The sequence below is a fragment of the Acomys russatus genome, chromosome 6 (assembly GCF_903995435.1).
Source record: "Acomys russatus chromosome 6, mAcoRus1.1, whole genome shotgun sequence".
In the NCBI taxonomy this organism is placed as follows: Eukaryota; Metazoa; Chordata; class Mammalia; order Rodentia; family Muridae; genus Acomys; species Acomys russatus.
In genome coordinates, this window is record NC_067142.1 from 71,944,848 (window position 1) to 71,962,102 (window position 17,255).

The 17,255-nt window shown below is 40.2% G+C and overlaps 2 protein-coding genes across 2 annotated transcripts in view; both read right to left on the reverse strand.

Annotated features, from left to right (window-relative positions):
• The window catches only part of Adss2 (adenylosuccinate synthase 2), an 832,666-nt gene that overhangs the window by 86,532 nt on the left and 728,879 nt on the right, over positions 1–17,255 (reverse strand). The gene's annotated exons all lie outside the window — the stretch shown is intronic.
• Positions 1,644–17,255, reverse strand: part of Akt3 (AKT serine/threonine kinase 3) — a 203,043-nt gene continuing 187,431 nt past the window's right edge. The window contains exons 12-13 of the mRNA XM_051147972.1: positions 8,000–8,102; positions 1,644–2,079 (exon numbers count right to left, since the gene is read on the reverse strand). Coding sequence (XP_051003929.1) covers positions 1,994–2,079; positions 8,000–8,102 — 189 coding nt within the window. The 3' untranslated portion in view covers positions 1,644–1,993. The remainder of the gene's footprint in view (positions 2,080–7,999; positions 8,103–17,255) is intronic.

Below are 17,255 nucleotides of genomic sequence, written 5' to 3' on the forward strand. Positions count from 1 at the left end.
GGATAAACTTGCCCAAGTAGAAACATGAAAAATTAGGACAAAAATCTCTGTCTGAGTCCGTCTTAGCTGCCTTAGTAAAATGCCCTTTGCGCCCCAGCAGTCCCAGTGGCCAGCCACTGCCAGCAGCGGCTCTGCTTCCACAAGTCTGAGCCTAGAGGCCAAGACATCCACATAAGAACATGACTTCCTACTCAAAAAGACAATGAGATAAAACAACTATGCCACACTGTGGTCTTCCATTTGGGAGCTGTCAGCTAGTAACTAGAATACATTTCCATGATCACTCCATGGAGCAGATGCTCTCCTGCTTGCTGCAAGAAAGGCTTTGATCCTTGGACTTCATAGTCTGCTTTGGAAAATGTCAGCTCCTAGCACCAAAGGGTTTAATCTGAAGATCATCATTAATGAAGGAGAAAGATGAGGTTTGCATACATGTCCCCTCTCAGTGAGAAGTGTTTGGGGTTGGGAGACATGAGTATGTGCAGAAAAAGAAAAGCTAGAGGTGTTCTGTTTTGTTGTTTTCCCTGATGGCTTGATTCAGTAATGAATGTACCTTGATAAGAATAAACACACCAGCTTCTTGTCCTTTACTTCCTACTGTGTGACTACTTGTGATGTGTTCGTTTTGCCAAGTAAAGTTCACTTCTTATCATCATTTGGGTCTCAGCTTTCTCTATTAACTTATGACAGGCCATACTCACACACTCATTCAAGTGAGCAACCATCAACATCCATTTGCTCCACCAACCCCTTGGCAATGGGTAGTTGGGGATTTTCTCATTTCAGCACCAAGGGGTTAAATTACAGCATCTCTTCTCCCAAAGATTTTCAACCAGATTCTAACCAACAGATATCATCCCAAAGCCTTACCATTTCCTTACATAGGAGAAAAAGTGCATGATTCTAATGGGCGTGTACATTCCTTGCACATGGGTCAAAAGAAACCGCAGTCAATGACCTGTGAGTTGGAGCTGCGTTTGCTAACATGACAATACAATTCTTATCACTAGAAAATAAATACTACTGTAATATAAACAAAATCATAAAGGACATTCAAAGTTTTAACATCTGAGAAAAAGCTAATTCACCTATAACTGAAAATAAAAACTTCAAAACTGGTAAGGCAAACACCTGTTCACCTTGGTGTATAGGTTTTGGCGGCAGCAGGATCATTACACTGTCTACATTCTTCAGCCATCAGAGGTGATAAAGAGCAAGAAGGGTAAAAGGTTGCCAAGCCCAGGGGAAAATACTCTCGGGTACAAAGTGGATCCTAAGACCCTCCAGGTGACTCTGCGCCTTCAGTACTTGGTAGAACAATGTCTATTTGCCCATGAAGTCTGGGCATCCATGGGTGACACTGGACTTCTTCCACAATATCTAGCAGGATTTTTTTTTTTTTTTTTTCCCAAAAAAAGTGTATCTCCTCAGCCCTTCAGTCCTCTCAGCGCTTCCTAAGGCTTTCCGGGCAAATGTCAGTGATGCACACTTTATGCACTGGTCATACATGTGTTGCTACATTCTTACAGTCGCACACCACCACCCTTCAACAACTGCTTGTTCAGGAATATAAACTAAATCTTCTTAGTCTAGTTAGTTCTTGATTTATCGCCTAGAAAATTAAAAATGTACCTAGAATCAGTGCTAGGGAAAAACAAAAACTGAAAGATGACACTTGATGCACAAACAAACGATGGGCTCATGGCTCCCAAAGATTGTAAAATTACTTCTGGAAGTTGCTATAATAAGACAGTAGCAGCAACAGCATGAGACCTTAGACTGAGATACAATTTCATGCAAAAACAAAAACTGGAGTGTCTGTGTATATGTTTTCATGTGGGTGAGAGGTGGTGAGAGGTGAAGACCCTTGGCTGGTCAGGGATGTCAGAAGGTGCCCCTGCTGACTGTAAGAGCGAGGACTGGTGGAGATGTCCAGGAATCATTCTCAGTGGCAAAATCTAAGATGACAGTGTAGAAACATAATGACAGAGACTTATTCTCGTCCACTTGCGGAGTAGGAAAACTGCGGGAAATGTGGCCGCCGCTCGTTGTCCATGCAGTCCATGCCATCTTCATCATCTGCGGGCAGCAAACAGCTACTGTCATTTATATTGTGCAATGTTACTCTGATATATACATTTACAGAGACAGTAAACTCATAAACTCAACAAAATTTAGTTTAAAAAATTATGATTTCTAGATGCACAAGATGTACAAGGAAATAATATTATAAATCATCTCTAAGTCAGCAAAAATTTGAGATTTGGTACTTAAAGGAAAACAGAATTCTACTTTCAAGAATCTTTGCATTTCAGGGAACCGCGAAGTTCTAAATTATACATAGTTGATTCTAGCAGAATCCATTAGGTCTCCAAAGTGCTTGTAGTTTTTCTTCCTGGTGACCTAGGCATCCAATCTTCCTAAGCAATGTTAGCCAATGTCTACCATCGATTAACTCACTATTCTCATTTCTTGTGGTAAAAATGTAAATTAGAATAAAAAGAACAAAATAAAAGATGATAAACAAAAAGGCAGCAGCATTCAAGTTGTGGCTCATCAGAAAAACAAGAAAAGATTTCCAAGACTGTGGCAAGGCAAGGTGGCATGTATGCACACTCCCCTCTCTCATCTCATTTTCGTGTCTGTGACAGGCCACACAGACCATGCCTCTTCCTAAGTGGTGTATCACTGGAGTACACATAGTCACATAGCTCTTCTTTGGGTATGACCAAGTACTAGAAATCTCCATCTAAGCCAGTCCTGCTCATGTCCAAAGTCCACTGCATACTATCCTATAGTCAAGATGAACCAGTCAGCACAACCTTCTAAAAAATGGTTTGCTTTTACTACTGTGTATGTGTATGTACATGAGAGGGGGGAGTGTGTTTATGTGAAACACATGATCTAGAGGAGGCTCAGATCCACTGTGTGCTGCTTACATAGCACACATATACATGATAGAAGCTCACGTCCTTTGAGAAGGAACCTCCATTGAGAAAATGCCTTTATCAGATTGGACTGTAGCCAAGTCTGCAGGGGCATTTTATTGATTAATGATTGATATGGGAAAGGTCCAGCACACTGCGTGACGTCATCCTTGGGCACATGGTTCTGGGTTATTAAAAAAGGCAAGCTGAGCAAGCCATGGGGAGCTCTCCAGCAAGCATGGCCTCCTGCCTCTAGGCTCCTACCTTAAGCTCCTGTACTGACTTCCCTTTGATGATGGACTGTGATCAAGACATTGTAAGACAAATATTCGATCCATGTTGGTTTTGCTCACAGTTTTTAATCATAGCAATAGAAACAAATTAAAGCACCCTGAAACTAGTTACAGGTTGTCAGCCCCCCCAGTGTGAGGCCAAGAACTGAACCGAGGTCCCCTATAGGAGCAGCAGGTGTTCCTAATGACTGACACATCTCTCTAGCCTTATAATCATTTTTTTTTCAAGCAAAATATTTCCATTTCCTCAAATTCATTAAGAGGGATATTCCATTCTTTTTGTTTTCCAGGCTCCCCAGGTAGCACTGATTTCAAGAACATAGGCTATACTGCACCCCATATGCTTTGCCTTCATCTGAAATAAAAAAAAAAATTGGTTTGGTTTTTTTTTTTGGTCTTTTTCTTGTTCCCTTGTAATGCACAGGGATATCAGAAGTGAGTCTAAATAAGCATTAACCTAAATTCCTCAGGTCAAATGTACCAAAAACAATTGCTGCAATAGTAAGAAACACTCTACACACACACAGTTTGTACAGGACACTATACAAATTCTCCTCTGCAAACAGACCATTGCCTTGTCAGCATCTGGTAAGCAATCCTAGGTGGTGCTGAGGTAGATTTGTACATATGGGCTCAGAACCAAGCCAATCACATAAACCTTCTAGATCAAATTCGTTAGCTGTTTAAAAGATGGGAGGGGTTGGAAACATCTTCTACTGGGTCACACAGCATGATCTCTATAGAAAAGTCACCCAAAATAATATTGTTCCAATTCTGACATGTGTCAATCACCTCTCAAAAACAGTTTTCCCCGCTAAAGCTTTGTGTTCCAGACACTATGTGTGAAAATACTTTGTGCTTTTTCTACCCCAGAGAGACAACAGGGATTGCCCTGGTTTCTAGGCACAGAAGGGTTTTACATGAGTCTTGCCTTGGAGAAAGAGGGTATACGTCTGGGTGCCCCTGTCACTTGAGTAACCCTCAGCACAGTTCTGAGCAGGAGCAGGTCTGAAAGGACAGTCTGGCTGTGAGGCCCACACATCTATCTTCAAAGCCCCCCACGCAGCTCTTGTGTGGCCCTCCCCAGGTTGGTCACAACGGGGCTTGTTCTCTGACAATGTCCAACTGAGGCAAGAGAGCAGCAAGCTCCCTGGGCACTTGTGCTACCTTGGCATGGGGCTGCAGTGAAAGGAACTTGGGGACATGACACCTAGCCACTTTATGTAACCCTGTTCCTACTCTAGAGGAACATGCAGGCACAATGACACCAATAATGAACATAACTACATTTAAATGATCAATCTACAGGTCTGTATCTGAGTCTCTGCACACACATAGCCCCAAGTGCCTGCTTTTCTCAGAACATTTAACAAATGTAATTAGACAGTAGCAAAAAAGATCAGATCTCTCTCAAAGAAACTTTCCTTTTCTGTGAGTGGAAAGCACAGGACCATGGATGGATGTAATGAAAGACAACACATTCTAAAAAATCTGTTCAATTAATTAACACCAGTTAGGACAATCTGGCATATTGCTGCAGCTGTTTGTAGAAAATGGAACATTTTGCTTTTTTTCTTAACTGCTGATTTAGTCTTAAAAAATAATTTTTTTTTTTTTTTTTTTTTTTTTTTTTTTTTTAATAAAGCCAAGGTGACAAGTGGGGAGACAACTGCTAACAAATGGCATTCTGTGGACTTCGGAACCAAATCTTGGTGTCTGAGCTGAAACAATGGTTTCAAGTCTACCAGAAAAAACCTACTCTCTGTGTATTCTGTGTATACTGCACGCCATACGGGAAACCTGGAATCTATGAACTGCCAAAATGAAAGCTTTTCCCTTGGTCCTCAGAACCAAAAACTGCATCCAATAGCCCCTGGGACCCCTGCTCTCCAACAGGGACTAGGACAGAAAGAGGTTTAGCCATCCTATGACTCACCTTCTCATCCTAGAGATTCTGAATGAAGGGAAAGGAGCCCAAGATGTATACTCCCCTTAATTCTAGGCTGTGGCATGCCCTGTCAGGCACAGGCCACACTGGTTGGGCTCTTGTTGCTGTAGTGTCAGGATGCAGCAGCAGAGCAAGGTCATACACTACTTCTGATGCTAACTTACAGGCGTCATCACTCCACACATGAACCTACCATCCTTCCAGGACTAAGGCCTATCAACGTGGCCAGCATGAATGAAGATAAGGAGAGGATTAACGTTAATGCACACAAAGCACTTCTCATCACCGGTTCAGAGGTTTTAGGGACTGAGAAACAAACATACAAGTTCTCCTTGGGACAGCTGCCATAAATCTGAGTTATAAATATGAAGACAGACAGGATCGTAAGACGTCCTAGTTCTTGACGCCTGAGGCTAGGAGAACAAGTTCATCATGAATCAGTGGCTGACTAAAGTACTACAGGAGCACTTTTAATAGCCTCTACCTTCCCTTGGCTGACACTCCACAGAGTTCAGGGACTTACTATAGTGGACTCATTCCTCAGTTTTCCTGTAAACCAGTTAGCACACTGCGTGGAGTCCTCTGGAGCCTTCCTCTTAAGAGATGGCTTGTCAGGCACACTCCAGAGAGACATGGCCACTAGAGATTATCCCAGAGTCCCTGTGCCTCCCTGTCAAGCAGACAGTTGAGGCATCTTATCTCAGAACTAGTAAGTGGCAGCAACAAGACATGAAGCAGGATCGCCAGTTTGCAGTCTACGCTTTCATACTTTGTATCCTGCAAATTGGAATTTGACTTTTAACTTTCTGAAGTGAACAATCTACTCATGACACTTCGTTTCCAAGCCCCACTTATTTGTATTTTTTTCTAAAATCACATATTCAGCTGTCTTAAAAAGAATCCTCACATGCCAAAAACTTCTGTTTAAGAATCATCTTGAAGAGGCTGAGACTGAGGAAGCAATATGTCTTGAGTCAATCTTGGTGTGAAGGCCCAGATACATTATTTCTAGATTCAGGAGGTTGAGGCATTAGGATCCTGTGAGTCCAGAACAGGCTAGACTACCAAGATTCCCTTCAATGTCCTTTCCAAAAAGACACCAAGTTCTTCCCATCCCAAGGGAGACAGTGGATGCCAACTGGAAGGAAAGACAGAGGAAGCCCAGAGAGCCAAAGGCAACTGTGACTGTGATAAGAGTAGGGTCTGCTCCTGACCCTAACACCCCCAGGCTCTGGTCATATTTTATGTTCACTCACTTAATAAATACTTGTAAATACTTGTTGGTATCTATCTTGGGCCAAGCATCTATCTGGGACTGGTGACAAACAGTTATTAAGTCATGAGATCCTTTCAGTAATATTTTTACACTGACAAAAATAGAAAACAAGTCAATGAGAAAAAGCAAGTAAAAGCATCCTCAGCACAGAAGTGTCACAGTAGAATGGAGCTCAGTCGTATTTCACTGCTCCTTGAGTTAGGACAACAAAGATGGCTCTCTGGATAAGACATGGACGCACACTGAAAAGGGAAGGTACTGGAGAGCTGCAGCCTGGGCAGTGGTGGCCTGCACAGAGCCAGCCAACCTTAGATCCAAATGGTAGAGCCCAGCAAGAACTCAGGGTGGGCACTTTTCTTTGTCTGTTCAACCACCACTGGGGTTTCCCAGTATTTTGAACAATTATATTGCTACATCCCATGCTGAGGCCAGAGGCCAAGGCCTGTGCCCATAATTTCTCCTCATAACCCTTAACTGACGTCCTGCCGCTCCACAGGCTTTTGAACAGTCTCTAACTTCTTAGTGATACTAAAAAAGTCTGCCCATAGTATATGTAGCTCCCTTCAGCACGTGGCCATCTTAGAGCAGGGTTGGTCCCAGCTGAGATGCAGAGCCCTGCTCCCAGCTGTATGTGATCCTGGGTTTCAACATCTTCACTTATAAAAGATAAGTACTTCTTCTCATGACTCTAAAGGCATACAAGAACCTGAAGTGCACATATGTACACATGGACATTTCTCCTCAGGGAATGCACTCTCCTGGGTGTAGGGCTATAGACCCTAGATAAGTCCTAGTTTGTGTTTCAACAATAAAATTACTCCATCATGACCACTACAGGACTAGCATTTCATTTTCTTTTTCTGTTTCACAGACATTCAGTGTATAGGGGCAGTATCAAGCCACAGTAAAGAAAAATATCAAAACAAAGGAAAAGAAAGGAAGAAATGCTAAAGGATGTATGCCTGGGACCCTTTTACCTTTCTAAACATCACTGCAAAATTCTACCTCATCCTCATTCTCCATCAAAACTTACTTACTTGTGGCATTTCTTGGAGAATGAGGCATATACCAGTGTACACAGAATAACATGAAATGGTGTAGGAAAACATAGCCTAATGCATTTTTAATTGAAAGTATATGCATACAAATTAATAGAAAATAGTATTGTCTTTAACGGTATTACTGTTAAAGTGAAAGCTAGTTTTAAAAGTAAAGTTAAAATGACTAAGTAAAGGAAGAGGCAGAACTAGCTAATTCTGATGATACGGCGTACGGGAACAAGGGTCCAGACCGGGGAATGCCCCTGCCTCAGAAAGAGCCCCACAGGCAGCAAAGAGCTGCTAAGACAGCAGTGAGGAGTGCACCTGTGATTTGGCCTCTAGGTGTCCTACACAGAAAAGGTCTGTTCTGTTGTTCTGCTATTCCCTCATGGAGAGCTGTAATTCTTAACAGAATGGATTAAAAGTCACAGGGATGTTTAATCTTTAGCAAATGATTCTGGAGACTATTTTCAACTATTTTAGAATGTTATCAACTGTTTAACAGATTTACTTACATTTTTCAGGTGGTGTTATTGTAATGGTCTGAGCTGTAAACTCCTCATCAAAGTATCTTGTGTCTGTCTCAGACGTTACTTGAGGCTTAAAAGGAGGTACAAGCTATGAGAAGAAGAAGAAGATACTGTCAGTGGATTTCAATTCAGGAAAAGCTACTTTTAAGATATGATTAGATACACTAGCAAACAGTGAAATGAATGGTACAAAAGACTAGAAGGCTGAGTCACTGTATAAAGCAGACAAGGTGCTTGGCTTCCTATCAGTAGTCTAAAGATAGAATTGTAAGGTCTTGGTTTCTCCATAAAAACTTGGTTATGCAAGACAGAACAGTGGGGAAGTCATAAAGCAGGCTGGGGGGAGAATACTGTACAGTCTGTCTTCACTGCTTCTGACAACAGATATAGGATGTTGGGTACCTGGCTAAACTGTGGTTCTTCCCGGGGCAGCAAGAATGCAAATTTGCTTGTTGTCCTCTCCTTCTTTCCTTGAACTTGGCTCAATGGTTAATATTAAGAATATAACATAGGTGGGAGTGAGGATAAGCTCTTGTGACCTCAGCACTCAGATGGTTGAGGCAAGAGGATCACAACTCCTCCTTGGCCCAGTGAGGCTTCAAAACCAACAAAGAAGAGCAAAAGCCAACTTAACACAGCTCTTCTGTAATCACAGACAACAACCTGCCACCTTTATTGTAAAAAAATTCTCTTTTTAGAACAAGCATTGATGCCTACCTACCCTTGCCTTAGAATCAGACTTCTTAGCAATCCTTGAAGCTCATGAAAAACTGCATCCACAATTTTCACTCTCTCCTCACCAAAAAAAAAAAAAAAAAAAAAAGTGTCTTGAAGGAAATCTGAAGTAATTATGCTAGCCTTGACAGAGCTAGACTGACTCTACTGGGTCAAAGCGGGGGACAGGGGAGGGAGGGGGATGGACAGGGTGAGAAGGAAGCCTCCAGTGGTTGCCAGGTAGAGAAGCCTGACCCATGTTGCCTTGTACTGACTGTGAGTGAACAGGGCAGTGACAGTGTTCTCACTTGTCAGAGCTTTGACCCCAAAGGGCAAGACCGACATATGGGTTTCCTTCTGAATACAAGACGCACAGTCCCAGGACTTTTGAGTCTCCTCAGAACAGAATATGATTCTTACAGAGATAAGAAAATGAAAAACAGGATGAAGAAATTGGCATGTTTTGCCCAAATTTTACAGAAAGAAACATACACTTGGATTGATAGAAGTATGCTTTCCCCATTCTCACTGTCACTAAACCTATGTTAAAATGTTTATACTCTAGACAGATTCTATTTTTAACAGTTGGAAAATGGGGTATGTTCTCCAACACAGCGAGAGCAAGCAAAGCAACAACATTTTCAAGCAGGTTTAGTATAGGATACATACTTGTAACCCAAGGAGGCAGAGGTAGGAGGACCCTCAGTCTGAGGTCAACCTGGGCTACAAAAAAAGTTCTAGGCCATTCTTGACTAGACAGAAGATCCTGGCTCAAGGAAATAAAAAATAAATAAATAGTTTTACCCAATATTAGTCAAAACCAAAGTCAAGATATTCATGATAAGATGCATTACACTCCACCCACTATAAGAGCATGAAAAAGAAACAGTTAAATATAAGCATCTACAGAGAGAAACAACATAAAGATGGAGATGGTTATAAGGAAGGACTTAAAACATTTGCTACAATATCTCATCAGAGACGCCCCCTCAGCAGTCATCAGTGGTGCTGTCACTGGAATTTATTATAAATTTACAGGACTTAGTTTTGCTTTAAGTGACAGTGGAATAAATTTTAATTTTGTATTATTAAGGAATGAATTTTGTTCTTCTCCAAATGTGTATATTGGGGATCTTATGCCTACTGCCTCAGATTTTAACTGTACCTAAGTAGAGCTTTCAAAGAGTTATTGTCATTAAAGTGGCTTTGACCCACCCATTCCTGAGTGTCTATAGCGAGAGGGATTTAGCAGAGGCAGATGGATCTATGTGAGTTCAAGGCCAGCCTGATCTACAGAGTCCAGGACAGCCAAAGCTACACACAGAGAAACCCTGTCTTGAAAAACCAAAAAAAGAAGGATTTGGGACACGCAAGGAAAGACATGAACTAAAGAAAGACCATATGAAAATCTAAGAGGAAAGAACCAAATGTAAGCCAAAGAAAGATGAGGAGGAGGATGCTACACCCTCATCAGCAGCTATTTAAATTTTGGCCTTTAGCCAATATTATCACACCATCTTTGTTTTTCTCTAAGTAGTTCTTTTAAGACATTCCTGTATCATTTTGAACAGTGTAAATCCACCCTTTAAAAATGGTAAATACCAACAAATTATAACACCTAACTATAAATTAGTTAGCCTTTTATGTGCTAACTCAGTAAACAGGAACCATGTTATCAAGTATAAACTTGATACATTTTCCCAACAAATGCATTGCACTTCAAACAGATCTTTCCTTGAAAGTGACTGTGTTTTTAGAAATATTCTAAATGAAGGAAAGAGCACATCAAGATTCTGCGCTACTGCAGTGTGAACCTAGACCGTCCACAGAAGTCATGTGATGAAGTCCTTGGTTTCAGAAAGGTGATGAACTTTTAAGAGATGACCAGGGGGCTCTGCTCAAACTACTGCACTAACCAAGGACAACACAAGCAGTAAACATCAAAGCCCTACTCTGATCTACACAATGGACAGGACATTCTCCACAGTTATGGGGAGAGCGGGGACTGACTCTGACAGGAACTCTGGTGCCCCATATTTAACCAACTCCCCTTGGTGGGGAGGCCTGATAACACTCAAAGAAATAATAAGCAGGCTACCAAGATGAGACGTGATAGCCTATGACCATATAGGAGGGGAGGAGGTCCCCCTCAATCTTAGACCTAGGGGAGGGGAATAGAGTGAAAGTGGGAGGAAGGGAGAAACAGGAGGATACAAGTGATGGGATAACAATTGAGTTGTAATCTGAATAAATTAATAAAATTAAAATTTAAAAAAAGCTGAGCTGGGTATGGTGGCACAGGTCTTTGATCCCAGCACTCAGGAGGCAGAGGCTGGTGGGTCTCTATGAGTTCAAGGCTAAACTGGTCTACAGAGTCTAGGACAGCTAGGGCTGTTACGCAGAGAAACCCTGTCTCGAAAAACAAACAAACAAACTACCACCACCAACAAAGAGAGAGAGATAGATAAGGGGGGGGGGGGAGACAGACAGACAGACAGACAGAGAGAGAGAGAGACAGAGACAGAGACGCAGCCTGGCTTTGTCTTAGATCCCCGAAGACTGTTCTTGACGGAGACCACAGAGCTACGTTAGAGCTATGTTTTCTTCCTCTTATTTCTCCTCCTTTGCTGCTGTAAGCGAGCAGCTTTTCTGCCCATGTACTTCCCACCATGAGTCCCCATCGGTCCCACTGCAAGCCCAATATAAATGAGGTCAGCCAGTCATATGTGGGAACTTACAACACTGAAAGTCAAACAAGCCTGTCCTCTTTTTGTGCTGAGTATCTTCATTATTTTGTTATTATAGTAGACAAATTAATTGTCTCTTTGTATTAAAGACATTCGCTTCAGCTGATGGAAAAGGGTGTTTACAGTTAGGCTTACTTGTGCAAACTTTAGTACATTTAGTAGTAGGAAAAACTCCAGTTCCCTGAGTTCTCCCACCCTGCTCCCCCATCTACCATACACTAACACTCACCATCTTTCTCATATAAAGTATTTGTGTCTCTTTGCAGTGCAAGTAGAAGAATAGAGAAAAATAAACTTTTCAAATTCTTGGGAGTAAATCACACTCCATATTTCCCCTGGGGCTGGGAATGCAACCTAAGTGTAGATAGGACAAAGATCTTTGAAAGTAAGTCTCCCCAGACTTCCCTTAGCAACAAATCACTTATTACCTGTATGTTGAATTTTTTGTCCATTTATTTTAATTTAAAGGCTGTCATGCTTAAGAAATACTGAGTATTAGCCGAGTGGTGGTGGCACATGCCTTTAATCCCAGCACTCGGGAGGCAGAGGCAGGGGGATCACTGTGAGTTCAAGGCTAGCCTGGTCTATACAGTAAGTCCAGGACAGCCAAGATAACAGAGAGAGACCCTGTCTCGGAAAACCAAAAATAAATAAATAGAAAGAAAGAAAGAGAGAGAGGGAGGGAAACGAAAAGAGAAGAGAAGAGAAGAGAAGAGAAGAGAAAAGAAAAGAAATAAATACTGAGTATTGCTGGCTCTTTCTGTGGCAGACCGTGATTACAGTCTTACCTACCTTACAACCTGTGGTAATCTCAATCATGTGTTAGTATACATGAACACTGGAAAGTAGACATTTGCAACAAGAATGTTTAGTACTCTTAGATTTAGTAATCTGATTCCATATCTTTATCTCTTTAAAACAATATGATGTGGTGCCTAATCTTATGTAGGAATTCTGGTTTTTTTTTTATCCTTGTTTCTCATTTTAAAAACTCACTTTATGTTTTGTGTATATTTCTATGCATATACTGGAAATAGCAAGAATATGGAATATGTATACATAAAATTAATCCATCTACATCATATAATATTTAACTATGTTTTAGGCAAAGCTCATTTTTGACGAGTGAAAAATTTGAAATAAGTGTATTCATTTTTCTGTAACCATATAATATTAATTGAAGCTCACATGTATGACCTCAATCCTATGCAACACATATCAAGTGAATCAAGGTCTATAGCATATTTACACACCATAAATATTTATAAGCCATAAACTAGAACCACCACAGTAGGTATTTGTTACACCAAGCACTTCATACACATTAAATCCGAAGAAAAAAAGAAAACCAAAAATTATAGCAGAAATCAATAACTATAAAATAGACAATAAGCAAAAGCAAAAATATTAATTTTTAGTAATTAATAAGACTATAGGATGTTTCTATTTGTGCTAAATAAAAGCACTTCTATCAGTTCTTTTTGCATTTTAAGTATATCTTCACATAAAGATGCTATAATTTGGTACAAAATATGTTTTCACTAAAGATTATACTACTGACATTTATACCTGAAACATGTCACTTGTTGCATTTAATATCCCTGTATAAACATCTGCTCACAGCTACAATACTGCTTCCTATTTGCACTGCTCTGATACTTGGTCAGTAAATGCTTCTATTCACTCTGATTTTTGCCTAGATTTTGTTTTAGGTGAGCCTCTTATAAGAAGTAATCTATGTACATTTTGTCTGTAGGCATTTTTTAAAAGCTTAAGCTATTTATATATTATGAAGTAACACATGTTAGTTTTGACAGCTGTCTGTCCTTTTACATCCTATGTAAAATGGCTCATGACCAAAAGGCAGCAGTAATTGTGATGTTAGCTATCAGAATGCCTAGTACATATTTGGAATGCATCTTTCTTTGAATAACATTTAAAAATGAGCCATCATTTGGGTGTGACAAGAAAAACAGTAATTTGACAGAACCTAACCCCTATTTTAGCGTTTCATTTCTGTTGGTACTTCTGGCATGTAAAGCAATCACCCTCACTAACATCTACATGGCTGCTCTCACTCACTCAACTCCTCAACTACAAATCCTAACTGGGTAGCAGAATATCCTGCCTGGCTCCGAAAGCAAAGTTCCACTCTTACATCTGTATGACATTTAACAACGAGTTTGGTAGATGCTGCAGTAGTGTCTTCTCAAACCAAGCTCCATTCTTGACCATGCATGGTTCCCAGTATTTAGTGCCACTCCTCCGCACTCTTTTTCTCCACTCCAACCCTTCACTTCCCACCCACTTTATCATTCTTTTCTTCTTGTAGAAGAAAGCATCCTCTAGCTCTCTAGACAGGCGCATTCTTTCCTGTTCTCACTCAAATGTTGGCCCCTTAGACAATTTCTTCTTGAATTAAACACTTTCTCTTTTGCCTTTCTCCTTGTAATTTTAGACTAGAACTAGTTCCTATTTCTTTAAGTTACCTATAAAATCCACACTTCTTTTTCCTTCTTTATGCCTTCATTCTATTCTACAAGGCCCCTGGAAGTTAGCATCACTGAGGCAGACTTTTAACTGGATTCTTTTCTAGACTGTTCTTCCTACTGCTATACTAAGAAACTTGAAGAAGTCCCCATACCGCATACTATTTCCTTATGCCAAACACAGAAACAACGCTGTTCAGAAAGTGTACTATATTAACAGGCACATATCCACTGTTTACATCCAGTCTCCTTGCCACTAAGGTCAGGCATTTATATTTATATATTATATATATTATATTTATATATTTTTGTCATTTATTTATGTATTCACTTCACATCCTGATCTCAGCCTCCTCCCTCTCAGTCCTACCCTCCCATTGTCTTCCCCTTCCGCCCCCCTTCTCCTCAGGAAAGGAGAGTCCCACACCACACCACACCAACTTGCCCTGGCATATCAAGTCTCCTCTAGACTAAGCACACTCTCTTCCACTGAAGCCAGACAAGGCAGCCCAACTAGGAGAAAGTGATCCAAAAGCAGGCAATAGAGTCCACATCAAAACAAACCCTGCTGCCACTGCAGGGGACCCACATGAAGAGCCAGCTGCCCACCTGCTGCATATGTGTAGGGGTCCTAGGTCCATCTATGCTTGCTCTTTAGTTGGTGGTTCAGTTTCTGTGAGCCCTGCATATTGCTGCTTTATCTTTCCTTAAATTGTTCTTCCTTTCTTTCTTAAATGTCATATTTCCATTATTTTCAATGTTATATTTCCTTTAATTTTCCTTTCTATGAATGTTTTCAAAGCCAGAAAGTTCAGTGCCTGAAGTGTAGAGCTAAAGTCAGCTGTAGAGTGCAGGCTAAAGAAACACAACACCAGGTAAGCACATAGACCTGCAGTAAATGGTGACTTTATAGACATTTTAACCACTTATAAGCATTATCATCAAGAGTGCAGAGGTGCAGCCCTGTGGTGGAGAGAGTACCTAGTAAGCATGTAGCCTAAGACTAAGTCCTAGCATTGCAAAGATCAAAACAGTTCTCTATAAAGCAAGAAGTACAGTTATCAGATGCTGTGGTATTATTGGATGAAAAGGGGAAAAAAAAAAAACCTTAGGAAATGGAAGCACAGAACTGGTGAAGGGAGGAAAGTCTGCTGCTGTATGTGATGTAATTCCAGCTAACTGGAGCCTGGGGGTGAAGCAGTCACTGCAGTCTACCCAAAGAAAACAACAGAGATAGCAAGTAAGTGTGTAACGGTAAAAATGAACCAGAAATACAAAAGAAATCACAAAGAGAAATGAAGAAAAAAAAAAATCAACCAGACAACTATGTCAATTAAATGAAAACAGCTAAACATTACATTTTAGTAAGTCATGTTAACCAGTGAATAAGGAAAAAAATAAACTACATGCTAAATCTACTTTCTTACCATTTAAATAGATGAGAAAAGACCACACACACACACACACACACACACACACACACACACACACACACACACACACACACCCCTATATACTTAATTAGAGAAAAAACAACAATAAACAATCCCACTGGCTAAGGAGTTAATTCACCAAGCTACAGCAATCCTAAATTTAAATATACCGCCGACAGTGCAATCTCAGAATACAGAAAGTGGCCTGGATATGCAGCTCAGCCACAGAGCATTGGCCTTGCACATGTAAAGCTCCGAGTTTGAGTAGGATCACTGAATAAAATTTAAAAATAAACAAAACCAAAAAAGAAACACAAAATTAAAAAGATGTTTACAATCGTGGCTGAAGATTTCAACAACTGCTTGTCAGTAACTGATAGCACCAGTACACAGAAGGATGCTGACGACATGAAGTGCACCATCTGCCACCGTAACAGAACATGTGTCCCATATCCATACAAGCATCTTGGTAAAAACATGTTATAGAAGAAAAGCAGAATCTGTGTTTTCTTTTTCTCCTTCCCCTTCTATGCCTGATAATTTAAAGTTTTTTAAAACTTTATTATTAAAAATGTCACAGAAAAAAAGTCACACAACAAAATTAACCAGATGCAGAGGCAACTCAATGAACTTTTATATTCAGAGCAACCATTTGGTTCTTCCTCACCTCTAGTATTTAGCTATTTTTTCTCTTTTCTACATGTTATATAAATAAAATATTTAAAATATTTTTTATTTGAAATGTATTTTAAAACCAAAAAACAGCACAGTGGTTCTCAACCTTCCTAATGCTGAAATCCTTTAGTACAGTTCCTCTTGGTGTGGTGACTCCCAGCCATAAAATTATTTTCATTGCTATTTCATAACTGCAATTTGCTACTGTTATGAATCATAATTTAAATATGTTTTTCTAATGGTCTTAAGTGATCCCCGTGAAAGGGTTGTTTGACCTACAAATGGGCTGCAGTCCACAGCTGAAGAACCACTGCCCTTTCCCAGGTGTGATGTCAAACACAAACAGCCAAAACACTAAGAATGTGAAATGTATATAATTCCTGATTGTGTCACTGTTCTTCTTGCTATAGGTAGTTTATTATATATATGTGTAATAATATGAATGTATATGTAAAAAATTTAAAAATGTTAAAAAAAGAACCAGTACCCTAGAGAAAAACTTTGGGCTTAATTAAGTAATATGTTAGTAACAACAATAACAGTAAAGGTCTGAGAATAGTAATCATAGTTTCAACCTAAAGAAACTAGAGAAAATACAACAAAGTAAACTCAAAAGCAGAATGATGAAATAATCAAATGAGGGCAGTGATAGAGCACAATGGCAGGCAGATTACTTCCCAAGCCCACGTAAGACCTTGGGTTCAAGCTCTAGCACCCCCAACACAGACAGACCGACCGACAGACTGACAGAGACAGAACAAAAATTTTTTAAAATCCTAAACAAACAAGCCCACAATAGAGAGAAATCAATAAAAATCCAAATTAATCTGTTTCTTTAACATCTGAAGCTGGGTGATGGAAAGATGGCTCAGTGGTTAAGAGCAGTTGCTGTACTTATACAGGACTGGAGTTTGGTCCCCAGGTTACAGACCCACGTCGGCTCACAGCCGTCTGTAAAATTATAACCTCCATGGGTACTACACACACACACACACACACACACACACACACACACACCAAGTACATGTATGTGTAGGCAATAAACTCATATACATAAAATAAACAATTCTAAAAAAACTTAAAATAAAATCTGAGGCTGGACTACTAGTGCATACCTGTAATCCAAGTACCCAGGAGGCTGAGGAGCGAGGAAGTTGAATCTGAGGGGCAAGACAGCCCATAT